The sequence below is a fragment of the Malus domestica genome, chromosome 04 (assembly GCF_042453785.1).
Source record: "Malus domestica chromosome 04, GDT2T_hap1".
Taxonomy (NCBI): Eukaryota; Viridiplantae; Streptophyta; class Magnoliopsida; order Rosales; family Rosaceae; genus Malus; species Malus domestica.
The window spans coordinates 15,780,481-15,797,268 of record NC_091664.1 but is presented as its reverse complement, the minus strand read 5'-3'; the positions used below and the strand labels follow the sequence as shown (position 1 = coordinate 15,797,268).

At 39.6% G+C, this 16,788-nt stretch overlaps 2 protein-coding genes across 2 annotated transcripts; one reads left to right on the top strand and one right to left on the bottom strand.

Annotated features, from left to right (window-relative positions):
• Positions 1-1,559: 1,559 nt before the first annotated feature.
• LOC139195015 (uncharacterized) lies at positions 1,560-2,177 on the top strand. The gene is made up of 2 exons (XM_070820190.1): positions 1,560-1,721; positions 1,878-2,177. The coding sequence occupies exons 1-2, from the start codon at positions 1,560-1,562 to the stop codon at positions 2,175-2,177; spliced, it is 462 nt and encodes a 153-aa protein (XP_070676291.1).
• A 2,450-nt stretch (positions 2,178-4,627) lies between these two features.
• Positions 4,628-8,240, bottom strand: LOC103450023 (uncharacterized). The gene is made up of 13 exons (XM_029101729.2): positions 7,909-8,240; positions 7,549-7,686; positions 7,026-7,107; positions 6,831-6,907; positions 6,583-6,698; positions 6,392-6,500; positions 6,185-6,301; positions 5,905-5,996; positions 5,741-5,807; positions 5,573-5,654; positions 5,378-5,469; positions 5,130-5,273; positions 4,628-5,015 (listed from the first exon to the last, which is right to left on the bottom strand). Exons 1-13 carry the CDS (start codon positions 8,173-8,175, stop codon positions 4,869-4,871), a joined length of 1,530 nt encoding a protein of 509 aa, XP_028957562.1. The 5' UTR covers positions 8,176-8,240; the 3' UTR covers positions 4,628-4,868.
• Positions 8,241-16,788: the final 8,548 nt, after the last annotated feature.

Sequence of the window (16,788 nt, the reverse complement as noted above, 5' to 3'; positions counted from 1 at the left end):
GTGTTGAGGTGAAAGAGTCATCTAAGCATTTCATTGATGCTAAATGTTATATTGGTGAGTCTGGGTCTGGGTTTCGTTTCACTAGAGCTTATGGTACATCATACAGGGCGGAGAAAGAAAGCTTCTGGAGGGATATGATCTGTAAATTCAATCCTGATAATGATCCTTGGTTATGTGGAGGCGATTTCAACGAATTTATATGAGATCACAAGAAAGCAGGAGGTGCGGAAGTGAGATACAATAGGCCGCGATATTTGGAGTTCATGAGTAAAACGAAGATTATGGATGTGGGTTTTAATGGGCCTAAATTTACATGGAGGGGGATGCGAAATGGGCAGATGGTTGAGGTAAGGTTGGACAGAGCTCTGATGAATGAAAAATGGCAGTCTTTGTGGCCTAATACTTTGGCAGTGATAGGCACTTGTGTGGGTTCAGACCATTGTCCCGTTGTGGTGAAATGCAAGTTGCATGGGGATGAAAGAAGTAAAAGATTGCTTCATTTTGAGGCTTTTTGGACAAAAGAAGGGGAATACAAAGATATTGTGGAGGAGGTCTGGGGTAGGCATAAGGATGGGACGCCTATTAAAAGAAGGAATTGGAGGATAAATGACTGTCGAAACAAACTTTGGAGGTGGAGCAAGAAAAAATTCAAAAAGCGTGGGAGACAGTTGAAGGAGAAATTTGAGCTTCTTGGCCGGTTGCAACTCAACTGGAGGGAGTATGAAGAAGAAATTAAAGATCTTTCCAAAGAAGTTGACCATTTGTGGAGACAAGAAGAATGTTTTTGGTTACAACGATCAAAAGTACAATGGCCGAAGGAGGGGGATGCAAATACTAGATTTTTCCACCAATCGACAATATAAAGAAGAAGAAGAAGAAACAAGGTGATTACTTTGAAGAATGGGAACGGGGAATGGGTGGATGATCCGAGATTGATTAGGAGAGTGGTTGATGAGCATTTTGTGGACCTGTTCACATCAGTGGGACAGCGGGATTGGGGAGATGTTCTCGGCTGCATTTCCCCGAAGGTAACAATGGCGATGAACGAGGTCCTCTATGGGCTGGTTTCAGTTGATGAGGTTAAGTCTGCTGCTTTGGAAATGGGGGGGACTAAGGCTCCAGGACTGGATGGTTTTTCTGGAATTTTCTACCACAAACACTGGGACATCTTAGCTGCGGACGTAAATGAGATGGTTGGGATTTTGATGAATGGTCAGGAGGATCCAAGAAGATTAAATGCAACTCATTTGGTGTTGATTCCAAAGGTCCAAAATCCGGAATTGGTCTCCCAATTTAGGCCAATTAGCTTGTGCAACTACTCTTACAATGTTCTGTCGAAGGTTTTGGCAAAAAGGCTCAAAGCTTTTCTTCCGGAATTGATTTCACCAACTCAGAATGCTTTTGTGGCTGGCAGGCAGATTCAAGACAACATTGGAGTTTCTCACGAACTTTTCCATTTCCTAAAAAATAGGAAAGCAAGATGCAATTAGGAGTTGGGGATTAAGTTGGATATGCATAAGGCTTATGATCGTGTGGAATGGGACTTTCTGATGGCAGTGATGGAGAAGATGGGGTTTGACAGAAAATGGAGGAATATGATTCTCGGGTGTATTTCGTCAGTCAACTTTGCTATTCTCTTGAATGGGCAACCTGGTAAAAAGTTTGCTCCTTCCAGGGGTTTAAAGCAGGGAGATCCGCTCTCCCCATACTTGTTCTTGTTGGTTAGTGAAGTCTTCTCCCTTCTTATTCAAAAGTATAGTGATCTTGGTCACCTAAGAGGAATTCAAATGAGTTCTCCTGGCCCTACCATCTCCCATATCTTTTTTGCCGATGATACACTCATTTTTCTAAGGGCGGATGTGGAAAACTGTTAACAGTTATCCAAAGTGATTGATGATTTTTGCTTGGCTTCTGGGCAGAAAGTTAATAAATCCAAGTCAAGTATTTTCTTTGGATGTAATGTTTCGGGGCATCTGTCCACTCAATTGGCGTCTATCCTTGGCATGGAAATAGTGGGGGATCCTAGTTCTTACCTGGGAGTTCCTGCTATCTGGAGACGCTCGAAGAAAACCGGTCTTGCTTATATCAAGGGGAGATTATTGGAGAAACTGCAAGGATGGAAGAAAGATTTTCTGTCTCAAGCGGGGAGAGAGGTTCTCATTAAACCTATGGCTTAAGCTATTCCGGCTTATCCGATGAATCTTTTCAAATTTCCAGCCTCGTTCTGCAAGGAGTTAGATGCCGTGATTTCGAACTTTTGGTGGGGACAAAAGGAGGGAGAGCGCCGAATTCATTGGATTGCTAGAGAAAAATTGGGGTGGGCGAAAGAGAAAGGTGGTTTGGGTCTAAGAAGCTTTGAAGTGTATAATGATGCTCTGTTGGCAAAACAATGTTGGAGGTTAGTCGAAGACCCAAACTCGTTATGGGCTTTGGTGTTAAAGGCTAGATACTTCCCGAATTGTTCTTTCCTTGAGGCGAAAAGAAGCGTGAGAGCTTCTTGGGCTTGGTCAAGCCTTCTGAAGGGAAGAGATATTTTATTAAATGGAGCTCATTGGCAGATAATGAATGGCAAGGAGATTAAAGTGTGGGGGGATCGTTGGGTTCCGGCTCTCCCATTGGGTAGGCCTACTCCTTTAGGGTCGGTCCATGTTTCCCGAAACTTGAGGGTGGAGTCTCTAATTAATCCGGTGACTGGGGTTTGGGATGTTGATTTTTTAAAACCTTTTCTTGAGCAACCCGAGTTAGAGGCCATATTGGACTTGCATATTGGTGATTCCTCGAGAAGTGATCGTTTGATTTGGCCGTTTGAGAAAAAAGGGAAGTTCTCGGTAAAGTCGGGATATCACTGGGCTATTGATAGATACCTCTCCCCTCCCAACAGTTCTTTATCCCTCATCCCTACTTGCTTCTGGAAGTTGGTTTGGAGCTTAAAAACTCCCCTAAAAATAAGAAGCTTTCTGTGGAAGACTCTCCATGGGGCACTTGCAACAATGGAAAATCTCGCACGAAGGAGATCGGCCTAGTCCCCACTTTGTCCAATTTGTCAATTGCAAGAGGAAACAATCGAACACCTCTTTCTGCAGTGTCCCTGGGTGAGTGCTATCTGGAGTGGAGGTTGTTTCAGTTTGAGGGTGGGTATTTCGGCTACAGTGTCGTGGGCTCATTGGCTGCTGCAGGTCTTTACTTCGGTGAAGGGCTCAAAGGAGGTGAGTCTAAAGATGTTTTCGTATATTTCTTTTACATGCTGGAATATCTGGAAGTTTAGATGTAATTTGCTCTTCAACAACCACCAGATTGATCCAAGGCAGGTGACCTTTGCCTCTTCCCTCTCGGCTTCTTCTTACACTGCTGCTCATCTAGCTCTGTCGCCCGAGCCTAGCACGGGTCAACATGAGTCTGGGGTTGGAATTAGGTGGAGTCCGCCGAACATGGGCAGTGTGAAAATAAATGTGGATGCTAGTTGGAATCTCAGGAGCAAGTCGGGCTTCATTGGGGTGGTGGCGCGGGGTGAGGAGGGTCGGTTCCTGGCGGCAGAAAGGTATAGTGGGAAGGCGTCTAGTGCAGATATGATGAAGGCTCTGGCTATTCTGAATGGGTGTAGATTTGGAAAAAGTAGGGGATGGAGCTCCGTTATTATTGAATCCGATTCATTGGAATCAATTTCTTGTCTAAAGGATATGGCAAGGAATGGCAGTTGGGATGCCTTTCCTATCTTGGTGAAATGTTGCAGCTTAGGTAAGGATTTTCCTGACTGCCGCTGGTCTTGGGTTCCAAGATCGGCCAATTCAGCGGCGGACTATTTAGGGAAGCTTGTGATTAGATTTGGGTCGATAGACCCCCATCTTCCCTTATTCATGTTCTATGTAATGACGGCCTTCCCTGCCCCCCTTAGCTGTCCTTTTGGGTTATGCGATGTGGGACGCTTTAGCATTAGATGCGGCGTCGTGGTATTGTTATGAACCACTCGTATTACTTTCTTTTTTGTTATTGGTGTCTTGCCTCTGGGTAGGCTTCCTTGTATTTGCTTGGCATCTTTGCCTTTTAATGTTACCAGGTTTCCCAAAAAAAAACAAAACAAAAACAAACGCCCCCTTAGGGAGTGAAAACTATAGGAGGCTTTAGGTTTCAAAAGCCCTACAACACAAAGATATTCTTAGCTATTTTCGGTTTTATATTCTTTTGTTTCTGTATAACCAGTTACAAGTCAAGTTCTCTCTTACAATACTATTGGTCTTTTCGTTGCGTGATGAAACGTAGATTCTCTCCTGCAACACCGTTGATGTCTTTCTCTTCGTGTCCCTTTCTATGCTGATTGCAATTTCCAACCCTTTTTACTCTTAAGTTGCAGCATCAAATCTGGAACATCTTGGCGGGGAGGGCAGGGTTCCTAGTATCGTTGGTCCTTACAAATTATGCATGCTGTCTTATTGTGGTTGTTTCCTTTAATTTTTATTTTTTTTTACTAGTTACCGATGGAGTTCGAACTCACGCCGTAAAACCTATATGCAAGTAAAAATGTTTTGCATGTCACGAAGTTGAAAGTCTTTCACTAATGCAGATAGGTTTAACATTCTCTCCAAATTGAGCACTGCTGGACACTTTAATTTTCTATAAAGATTTGCAATACTAACTGATAATTCACATACTTTTTTGGGGGAATTTTGTACACATACTACTACTGTTTGCATAATAAGCAAACAAAATAAGAAAACATGAATAATCTATTCACTAGAAAAAAAAAAAAAATACACCATGCCGAAAAGAACCCGTGAAGGGTAAGGTTTCCGCACACCTCTCTGGAGAATCAACGAACAAAATAAAGGAGGTGAGTGGAAATCAGTTCCCGAATGTGACAACAAATTTTGCTTCTAGAGCTTCCAGTATATCTTCAGTTTGTGCAGGATGCCAGCAACTACTCCCCAGAACAAGATCTCTGCAAATATCACATATAAGAGGGTTCCCAGCCTCTCCGAGTGCCATACATCGATGAAAACATGGTTCTGGATCCAATTCACCTATCAAAAGTTATGGAGAATTTCTCCATTCGTTAGATTACATTTTCCGGAAATTGTGATGAAACAATGGAAAACTTAGGATGACTATTGACAAGGAGTGTCGGTACTACTTACTAAGTTGTTGTCTTTGGACTCGTAATACCATCCGTTTACAAATGCTGCAAAGATGCCCTGAGCTGCCATCACAAACACCAGCATTGCATTCATTCCTATCCACTCTAGGAGCAAAAATGGCTTCCGGCAGTGCCAAACATCGATCTGTTTTATGACAAGATAGTTACTAATTGTCCCTGCATTAATTTATAAATGGCACCCGAAATGAAGATGTGGGGAACTGGCTTTAACAGATTTAAGCGGTTTACCACCAAGTAAAATGCAGAAAAAATTAGTCCAGCTGCACCGCCGGTGAAACAAACATAGCTGAAGCTGTAGAGTTGCTTGTTGATAGGAATAGCTGCAAGCAAGTGGACAAATTAATTAAGAAAGTTTTTAGGAATAGATTGCTTGAGATGTGCCCGTAGTCAAGAACTAGGCACGGAAAGGTGAAAGACGCTGACCGTCCGTAAAATGTAGAATAATGGCTATGATGACCAAGACAACAGCCATTGAGACCCATTGTTTGAGCCTCTCCGCATGACCCTGCATGAAAATCCAACTTCGACATCCTTAATTTTCAAATTTAACTAAGAAGTGAAGTAATCTGCGAGTTTAGAGAGACCGGTAACCTTGAAATGGATCAAAACGTGGCCATAATGGATGCCAATGACGCCACTAAGGAGAGCTGAAATCGAACTGTGAAAGAAGAGCAATCAAAAGTAATTAAAGTTTCATCATTGTTCCTTACAAGTATGTACTTTCACTGGTGCTAGTGTTGCTCAAATTGGCATACCTCAACAAGCCTTCGGGTTCAAATGGCCCTCTGCACCAATCTGGAGCATCCCTTCGAAGAGGACCATCACTTGGAGAGCTAAGTGTGCAGGCCTACAAAATCACAAGAAGAGATCATATCCATTAACAACAATCTCATAACAGGGCCTCGGGTGCGGGTATAAATTCTCTTAATGACTTGAGCTACAAGTAACAAGCCCCTTGATATAAGTCACAGCTCCATTTTAAAGATAATGTAGACACTCAGTATACAACTGGATCAAGTAGAGCTAAGAGCTAACCTTCAAGCGTCTCCAGACGGGTTGTGTGTAGAGATGGTTTATGCCCCAGACCTGTCGATCCACATATCCAACGGCATTGCATGCAGGTCCTAGATGTCCTCTCATCCCACACTTAACCTGAAGCGAAAAACTTAAAATTAAGCAGTGCCAGAAATTGTACATATGCTGAAAACTTCGGATGCACTAGTCCCTAGCAAATATACATACCAAGAATTCTTTTGATACATGTTTTTCGTCTACAACAAAACTCCAATCTGGAACGTATAATGAAAATGTTGTGATCATGTAGACAAGGAACGCGACTAATCCTCCAATCCTGCATAATGATAAAACTACATATATTCACACCGAACAAAGTAAAAAAATTGGAAGGGATTATAATCTGTTGCATTACTTACCACTGCCATTTATATGCAGTGAAGATAGAGATGTGTCCAGGGCCAAGGACAGTTGGTCTGTGCTTGGTGGTGACTGTCTCTATCAGAGCAACAACAAAGTAAACCAATGCTATTCTCTGCTCACCATTTTACCAAAATATAAACAACAACACGAGAGGCGATTAGATTCGGAAACGTCAGATTAATTAGTCCTTGAGTAATTTTCGTTAGAAAAAAAAGTATATATAAGTTTGCGTTTGGGGAAATACCTGGAGGATTCCGAACCATCGGATTTGTTTCATGTCAACACCATAAGAAAGATCATAGGGCGCATGGGAGTATCCTCCTGCACAACACATGAGAGTGAGAGAACTAATATTTGGAACAACAACAAATTCAATGTGTTATTATTTACAGAAAGTTACTTTAAAAGGAAGGCTTTTTTCTTGACAGAGGACTTTTACCTTGCAAAATAATTCCCCAAAACATAAGCTTCAATGTCCTTAAAATAATCTTCTTGATTGCATCACTTATCTTAGGAATTTTCTGCAGAATCAAAATTTTGACATATATGTCAATGATTTAATTTGCGTAAGGAGTAAATTAGAAAATTTGTTTACTTCTGCCTCTAGCTAGACTTAATTAACCAAAAGTTCTAAGGCGATAAGATTTTTAATTACCTTATGTATTGGGTAGTTGTGCGCTACATAATATGCAAGAGAGATATTAAGGGTAGTTGTGTAGGGTGATGGAGAGGAGTAGATTACATTTAGGGTTTGAACCCTTAAAATGTCACTTAAAAGGAGCATTATATATATATATATATATTAATTAATATATATTAAGGGTATAGATGCTATCCGCACCCATCTTTTTACCATGTACACACTTCTCTCAATTTCCGGCCGTAGGATATATAAATTGAAAAGAATGAAAGAACATAAATTAACAGGATGTGTGTGGATAACACCGCCCTATATTAAATACCTTGAGAGCAAGAGCTATGGCGACCCCCACAATGAAGAGGAAGAAGGGCATCACAAAATCGGCCAATGTGCATCCGTTCCACGGTGAGTGATCAATACGTGCATATGCTCCTCCGGCATCATCTACCAATATCATCACCTGGATGTAGACATATACATGTGAGGAAAATGTTCTCTTGCCAGACCACAATATGTTGTTAATTAGATTGTAATAACCATAATAGTTGGTTAAGTGAAATTCAACACATAATGAAGCATATATGTAATATGTTCTACTGTTAGACTGTAAATCATAAAGGTTTACCATATGTAGTCCAATGACAAGGCATATAGTACACTATAACATGAAATATATATGTACCACTATGGTAAGGCCTCTAAATGCATCCAAAGTAGCAACCCTCTTGGTCTTCTGCTTAACCACTGAAACTGGTTGCTCCTCTCCCTTGATTTCCTTCGCTTGCAGAGGAGCCACCGCCTCCACTTTCTTCCTCTCCTCATCCTCATGATCATGGGCAACGACATCACTGCCACCATTCCGACCACTACTCGTCGTTACTATCTCCTTGATCAGCTCATCATCCTTCTTATGAAGACCTTCTTCCAACTTCTTAGCATCGTCCTCCATAGCTAACTAATGTCTTTCCCTCTCAGCAATAAAGTTTGTTGGATAAGTTTAGGCTTAGATAGTAATAGAAGTGAGAAGAATTAGGAAGTGCTAGCTAGCTAGGAATCTGAGCAAAGACAATTGTGTATTACAAGAAGGCCGGCCGTTGTTGCCTTCGGCTGGAGAAATGGGCCATGCAAATATAGGAAAAGATGATCACTATTTGTTTTGTTTTGTTTTTTTTTTTTTTTTTGGGGTCAGAAAGCAACCATGATACCTATAATATATAATTAAAGATTAGAAATTTACTAAGGTGATGTAATTAAATATGATGAGTGGGACAAATCAAATACGTTTGGGCAAGGAGAAGACAGAAATATGGTATGGATTCCATGGTGGGTAGCCAGTAATTGCCATAGTACTCGTCCTATAAAATTGGATGGTTAGTGACAATGGTACGTACGTATACGTAGTTATCTTATCCTCTGTTTTGTTCTTCATGGACTGAAATCTTTGGCTTTATTAACACTTTGATTTTTGCGTTGGATGGTATTGTAAGTTTTTCCGAACTAACTTGACCTTTATTATAACAATATCAACGTTCAAACAAATGAAAGATATGTACATATTTAACAATATAAACGTTCAACCATTGATTTTACATTGCATTGAGTGGTATTGTAAGTTTTTTCTCTTATTATAACAATATAAGCGTTCAAACGGTCAGACAAGATAATGATATATGAAAGGTATGTTTATATATAACTAGTGTATACCTGATCGTGGACGGACTGTTTGACATTTGTTCTCCTGTATATGTGCCAAGGCAATCAAAACAATGTTGTAACTAACAATCGTTGGAGTTCCATTTGGCTTTGAAATCTCTTCTTCTTCTTCAAAAAAAAAAAAAAAAAAAGAAATTACGAAAAAAAGTATTAAGACAACATCTCAATGCAGGCCAATGAGCGACCTTTTAATTTGGATTTAATTACCTCGTTCTAGTTTATACTTCACAAAGAAAGATATGCCCATCTAACCAACTCATTCTTGTAACATGTCTAATATAATACTTCATCTTGGCCGTCCAATTGTTAAACCGTTTCATGGATGAGCTTGGGAAAAGAATTTACATTGAGCGGATTTAGCATCACCGTGACATCCTGATCTAATAAATATCACATGTAAGTTTCTCTTCACTTCACATGGCATCAGTAGTGGATCTAGGAAAAATATTCAGAGGGTCACATGTAAAAATTCACGAAAATTTCTTAGACATATAATAACCTTAAAAATTAAACCATAATTCCATCATTCATAATCTATAGGATAAATAATAATACAAGTTACAATTGTCAACGACACGTTTTCATACTTTGAAAACGCTGCTTTGTAGCTTCATTATCAATAGAAGAAAATACATTGCTCTCAATATAAACCACTATGTTATCACTTAACTATTGATCTCCCATTCGGTTATGCAATGAACTTTTCACAATATTCATAGCAGAAAATGCTATCTCTAAAGAAGGAGTAGCAACCGGTCAAATCAAAGCAAATATAATTAGCAAATACACAAGATTATATGCTATGCTCCTCCCCGTTTCCACCAATTTTTTTTTTTTCAAGGCTACCAATTCATTTCAATTGAGAAAATTTACTACTTGAACGCATAGCAAAAATATAATGCCCAGGTTGATATCTCTTTAAAGAAGCAGCAGCAACCGGTAAAATCAAAGCAAATATAATTAGCAAATACACAAGATTATATGCTATGCTCCTCCCCGTTTCCACCAAATTTTTTTCCAAGGCTACCAATTCATTTCAATTGAGAAAATTTACTACTTGAACGCATAGCAAAAATATAATGCCCAGGTTGATATTTCTTTTTAAACATAATAAGACTGGCAACTCCTCTTTAAGACATTTTATCAAGTAGTTGGAGGGCATATGTATGAAGGAAAACTTTAACCTTCAAGGGGCAGAACCTAAGTCATCTATAGAGATTCACCCTTGCCCCTTAATGGATCCGCTAATGCATAACATAACATTTCATTATTAGATCAAGATGTCATGCAGTGATGAACCCATTTCATCTATGGCAAAGAGGTATCGTAGTATCATAACAAAAACTTCCTAATAAGCCAGTAAATTGCCTAGAGAATATTGATTTCTACAAAACCCTAGCTACACTGGGTGTGTATAGAACCACTAATGCTAATAGCAATTTAATACTGACGACACAAATGTATGGGTGACTATGGTAGTTGATGCAAGTGAATCTCTCGTACACATCAACAACCCATAGCCACTCATACTAGTACTACTACGACAAAGCCAAAAAATGACCAACCAGTCCATCACGTAGAGACTGCATGGATACAGAACTTGGGGCAAACTTCCCCAACAAAGCCTACACTTGCTAAAACCCTTACTACTTGGACAAGCAAAACATGAAATTGATACTGCATTTGGGCCTTGTGAATTGATGAGACGGAGACTGAAATCGCTTTTGTCGCTCTGGATTTCCTCTTGGCCAAAAGGGTCGAGGCAAGAAGAAGAACGCTATATATACACCTTGCATAGTAAACTTGCCTATTGGAAGGCCAAATCCTTATCTTTAGCTAGTCGTGCAACCCTGATACAGTCTGTTACATCTGATATTCCCATCTATGCCATGCAGACAGTCAAATTGCCAGCAAGTGTGTGCAAAAATGTGGATTAACTGAATAAAAGATTCTTATGGGGAGGTTCTGCGGATAAAGCCAAGGTGCACCTAGTTAAATGGAGCTAGGTTTGTTGTCCCAAAGTCAATGGGGCCGAGGCCTGAAACAAATGAATGCTATGAACTCGACCCTTCTTGCCAAAGCCAGTTAGAGAATGATTCAAAGGGATGAGGGCTTATGGGCTAAGACTTTCTCTTAAATAAATTTGAAAGATGTTGCCTTGATCCCCAATACTCAGATAAATGAGGAGGAAAAAGTTGCTTATTTTATTTTATATTCGATGGCCAATGGAATGTTAACAAGTGGAGGGATGTGCTACTTAATGATATTGTGGAAGAAATTATTGGGATCCCTGCTGGACTTATTGATTCTGATGATGATAGATACATCTGGCAGGGTTCGACTAATGGAACCTTCTCTGTTAAAACTGCTTACAACCTTGCAGCCTCCCTTAATGTACAAACTAACTATGAGGGAAGCTTCCTATGGAAAATACAACTCCCACCCAGGGTGAAAGCTTTCTTCTGGTTGTTGGGGTAGAATAAGCTGCTTATAAATGCTCAAAGGTTTAGAAGATCGATGACCAATGACCTTACTTGCAGTCATTGTGGATGCACCTGGGAAGACAGTATTCACTGCATGAGGGGCTGTACTAGGGCAAAATCTCTTTTGGATGGTCTTGGCATCCCTTCTTGGTCAACTCCTTTAATTTTCCCTTAATGGCTCAAGGCCAATCTATCTTCCAACCAAAATACCAGGTTTCATTTGTGTTGGGGTCAAGTTTTTGGTTTATGTTGCTGGTTCCTGTGGAGGTGGAGAAATCTTGAAATTTTTTACTCGGATCAACCTCCCCAAATCTGCATTTGGAACTATGCCAGGGAATGGTGACTGGCCACTACATCTTTGCATTCTAAACCAGCTCGAGTTGAAGCTTATCTAGCTTGGGATCCCTCCCCCCACCAAAGTGGATTAAGGTGAATATTGATGGTTGCATGAAGGGTCCCAACGAATCTATTGGTACTGGTGGTCTCTTAAGAGATAATAATAGGAACTGGATTTCTGGGTTCACTGCCAGCCTTGGGAAGGGCAAATTATAGCTGCAGAACTTTGGGGTATTTTTTTTGGATTACGCTTGGCTTGGATAAGAGGTTTTAGATATATTGAGGTGGAGGTGGATTTTGCTACTGTTGTGACTCTTGTTAATCAGCCGGATAATTTTCTCCATCCTTTTCATACCCTGATCCGTGGCTGCCAAGCTTACTTGAAGATGAACTGGCATTGCAAGCTCTCCCTTATCTATAAGGAGAAGAAATTCTCTGCAGACTACTTGGCAAGCATTGGATTGACTTATGACCTGGGTTATTTTGAATCGCAAAGTCATCCTCCTGGTTGTATTCATTTTCTGTTTGAAGACTCTCTTGGGTATGCTCGACCCAGAGAGGTAATTAGATAGTTTCTTTTTTGTTTTGGGCCATTCAGTCCCCCAAAAAAAGAAATGTTCCAGCTACCTTTGTTTGCGTATGGATTCATATGGATTTCACAGAACTAAAGAAAGATACTGCCTCTAGAGATGAGATTCCAAAGATTCGATTTAAAGCTCTCTCTATCGACTCCTCATTCCCCGGCATAGAAGATCAGATCAACGAGTTCTGGTGTAATCCCTTCCTTCTTCCCTAATCCAAGCAACGACAATACAAGGCAGAGTATCGCCTAGCTTCAGATGCTAGTTCAGAACTTTTGATAGAAGGTTTCCCAGTTGCATTGGTTAGTAGATCCGAGGGGTGTTGATTCATTTTGCCTCTCTCCAGTTACTGGCTAGTTTGGGTCTAGGCAGAGAAAGACAGATTTACAGTTCTGCACCCAAAGAGAGTGATTAACTACGAAGACTAAGCTGCCTCCTCACAACGAGGATTTGATCCATCTTTCATACTGACACCCGTTTACTATACTACTTGAGCCCGCACCGATGTTCATTCATCATAGTGATCCGGGATCAAAAAAGGTTTGGAAGACATAATGCTTCCTCTGCTCTGAAGGGAAATTTATGAGATTCTAGAATGGGATTTCATAATGACTATCATGCATATTCAAATCAAATTTAATATACGAAAGCAGCGGAAGCATTTATAACATATTATCAAAGCTATAGTCATGCAAATCCCCTTCAAGGTTCATAGGTTTATATATAATGCATCAAAACATTTTAAAGAATCAAGAACAAGGTGAAGGTTAGTCTTATACCTCTTGATCTAGACTTGAGACCAAGGATGGACCACCTCCAAGCCCTTTGCTCCTTGAAATCCTTGAGCCTAGCTTCCCTCCTTGCCTCCTCCACTTTGTTACAATGAGTGCTCCTAGGTTCTCTTCAAGTTCCCAAAGTAGGAAACCTCTAAAGATCCTCACCCACTAGTATAGTGAGAAGGATGAAGGAATAACCAAAAGGGTGTAAGAGATGTTAGTAAAAACCCCCTTTGGTGGCCGGCTTTTGTGTTGTTTAGAGAGCTATTTTTCTTTTGCCTCTTTGTTGTTTTAACACACAAAAACCCTAATGAACAATATCTTATAAAGTTCCTTATATAGACAAAAGAAACCTAGTCAACACTTGACTAAATATCTCACCCTTTCCACCTTAAAGTGGCCGGCCTCTTTGTTGTTTGTTTGGGCTTTGGGCTTTTATTATTTCAAGTCATCCAATGCTTGAATAAAAGCCCAATGGGTTTAGGCCCAATGGGCCCAATTAAACCCGAACGTTTCTTAAGCCCGAAACGATCTTTATCGCTTTTATGATTTCTTTAGACTTTCTAAATTAATCACAACAATTAATTAATCCAATTAATTATTTCCATCATCCATTAGTTACTCACTACAATAGTGTTGTGGTGAACAATCTTTTAGGTTCTAATTAGCAAGGCAGTGAGGTGATTGGCATCAATCCAATTGCTTATATTTAATTCGATCACTTAGTGAATTAAAACCTCATTTTAATTCACCTTTCTTCTTTGATGACTACATTTAATCATCTAGAAGAACTCACAAGCTATGAGTGACATCTAACCATATGTCATAGCTACCCAAGCTAATGTAGAAGTTTATTCGAATAACCTAGTCAGTTGGAATTACAATGTAATTCAATCCTTCTCTAATACAATACTCTCAATCACATCATTAGGGTATGGATATATCATGTCAAACCCCTAATGTGATTATTCCTTCTTATATGATCCAATTGAGTCGTATAGGAACGCTTTCCTTTATTACGCTCGATACTTCGGCCGAAGATTCCCGAATCATATCTTAGAGTATTCTTCCTCTCTTATCGAGGATTAGAGATTCCTTATTGCGCATACACTTGCCTTCATGACTAAGTGGCTTAACCCCAACTATGCCGTTGACATTCTAATAGAGTGACGTTGACATAATCAAAGATTAAGTACTTAACCACAAGACAACGACGATGCCTCAGGTCAAAGGATTACTTACATTATTCCAACCATTTGAGTTACTTGCTTGACATGTGAGTAGACCTCCATGCAAGTACTCTGATTTGATTGTGTTCAGTGAACTCATTCCCTTAATGAGCACCTACATACTTGTCTTAGTGTCACAACACGAATTGGTTGAGACTTTCCATCCTTCCAATTGAAGCGGACAAGGTATGTACCGGTCTAAGCATTGTCAGTATCCCTCCGACAATCCAACGACCAGGAACCTTTTGGACATAATGGTTATGTGAAGAAGGTCTCTGTAGTCTAACTCATTAGATTACTTCTTCAATCGATCCATTGTCCATGGATTCACTATTCAGAACTTATATCGTTTATTGAGATAGTCCTAATTAGTATCTTTGCCTTTTGATGTATAAGATTCATCCATACATCGATTCATTTGTCCTGAAAGATTTCTTCCAAAGATTGACTTTCAGGGTATATTTCCAACATGCTCGTCATTGATCGAATAAACTGCTATTCCTAAACGTGGATGCATGGGTTAGCCATGTTCCATTATTGCCTGAATGGCTTAAAAAAAGAGCTAGAATAGGAGTTTAGTGGTCTTGTAATAGGGTTGGGTTGGTTGGACGAAGCTCCCAGATGCCGACCCACCCCGCACGCTGCCGATCAAGGAATGGATGAAAGATAAGTTAAACTGATGTTAAGAGAAGAAAAACAAATATAAAAATGTTTATGGTATCAAGCGAAGCGCTGGTGAGGAATCCTCCTTATTTTCCGGATATGTTGGACCTTTGCTCTCAGAAGAATGACAGGACTAGAGTAAAAAACGTAAGTGAAGTGCATAGAATTCAGTGCGGTGACGTGAAGAAAGGGAAGGGACTATCCCTATCGGCCAATGATAATCACAGGCACTCAACTAGAACGGCAAGCCAACCAACAGAGAACACATAACTGAAGAGTAAGAGTGTCGGGGTCAACAACTCCTCTACCTAGCCTGTACTAAACTTAATTTTTGTCGAAGTCAAAGTGCTGCCAGCAAGCTCTATGCTTAGCTTCAGGTAGATAGAGTTGTTTGATGCGAAAATTAACTTAACACACAAATTTAACCCTCTTTTGACAATTGTAGTATAAGTATAAGTAGGGATCGTTCTGGACCGGGGATTAGGAGGGCTTGCTAATAACCTCTAAACTGACTCAAAAGCAAAAACTAAACTTAAAAACACTTAACAAGACTCACAAGACTCAAAGCAAACTTACAATATTCAAAACAGCTTAAAACAACCAAATAAACTTAAACTAGACACTAGGAATGACTTTGGATGAAAATTGACTTTTACTTGAATCAAAACACTTAAAAACACAAACTAAAACAGATTTGAAACACTTTGAAACAAGAAACTAAAAGAGGGGTTTTGATTTGGATGAAGTTGAAACAAACAAACAAGTATGAAAAACTAGACAGATTGTAAAACAAATTTGAGAAATAAGATGATGGATGGGAAAGCTAGAGGCTTTTTCTCCACACATGATATGTATGCAAATAACTCGATTTCCAGTTACTACTTCATTGAATTATGAACGACAATGCTCCAAATTAACCGTGACATCACTAGTTAACTATCAGATTTTCCTTGTTTTATTGGATTGGATGACATCATTCGACAACCCAAAACATTCTTCTAAAGTTCCCTACATGACATCATAATAGAGATACAATCAAAGATCATTACGTTTAATGAAAATCATAAGCATTGACAAAGCACTTGCAACTATGACATCATGTGACTCATGCTTGGAATTGAACTTAACGCGATCGTTTATAAGCGACCTTCACTACATGTGAATATAAGTTTGTAACGATTATGTGAAACTTCCTTATATTCTAGCAACGGATTTATGCATGCCAATTAAGTGTCGACCCTTAATTAACAAATACAAATAAGTTATAAATCAAATATTTAAGCCAATTGCATTCACGATTCAAGAGTTCATAACTGGAATTTATCAAATTATATTGCACACATAATCATGGCTTTGAAATCACCCCTAGCCAAGAGGGGTTTAGCCACTCATATTTACAACAAAACGAAAGGAAATGAATTTAAACATTAGAAACAAAAGAAAGAAAACACCTAAACGCTCCAACGATCCAAGTTGGACAGCAAGCACGTCTAAGCACTTTCCTTCCTTTCTTTTGCTACGGCACAATGTGTTGGTGAGTGTTTGAAGGTTTGTTTGTATGGAGGAATGGATGTGAAGATGAATGGATGTGTTTGGATGAAGGTTGTGTTGAAATGGGAGTGAATGATCTAACCAAGTATGAACTCCATTTATGTTACACACACTTCCTTTTATAGAGGAAGTGCAATGGAGGGGAACATGGAGTGGTGTAGCAATTGAGTGCAATGATTCAATGTAATGATGCATGAATCTGAAATGATGAAGGGAACAAGGAATGGTGT

What these genes read in the sequence shown, in the direction of transcription:
- LOC103450023 (XM_029101729.2), bottom strand. Translation starts at nt 8,175, where the DNA reads ATGGAGGACGATGCTAAGAAGTTGGAAGAAGGTCTTCATAAGAAGGAT. An exon ending in CCATAGCTCTTGCTCTCAAG is followed by an intron (nt 7,108 to 7,548) that starts GTATTTAATATA and finishes TTGATTCTGCAG; the next exon opens with AAAATTCCTAAGATAAGTGA. An exon ending in TTTCTGCATTTTACTTGGTG is followed by an intron (nt 5,274 to 5,377) that starts GTAAACCGCTTA and finishes GTCATAAAACAG; the next exon opens with ATCGATGTTTGGCACTGCCG.
- LOC139195015 (XM_070820190.1), top strand. Translation starts at nt 1,560, where the DNA reads ATGGAGAAGATGGGGTTTGACAGAAAATGGAGGAATATGATTCTCGGG. An exon ending in CCCCATACTTGTTCTTGTTG is followed by an intron (nt 1,722 to 1,877) that starts GTTAGTGAAGTC and finishes AACTGTTAACAG; the next exon opens with TTATCCAAAGTGATTGATGA.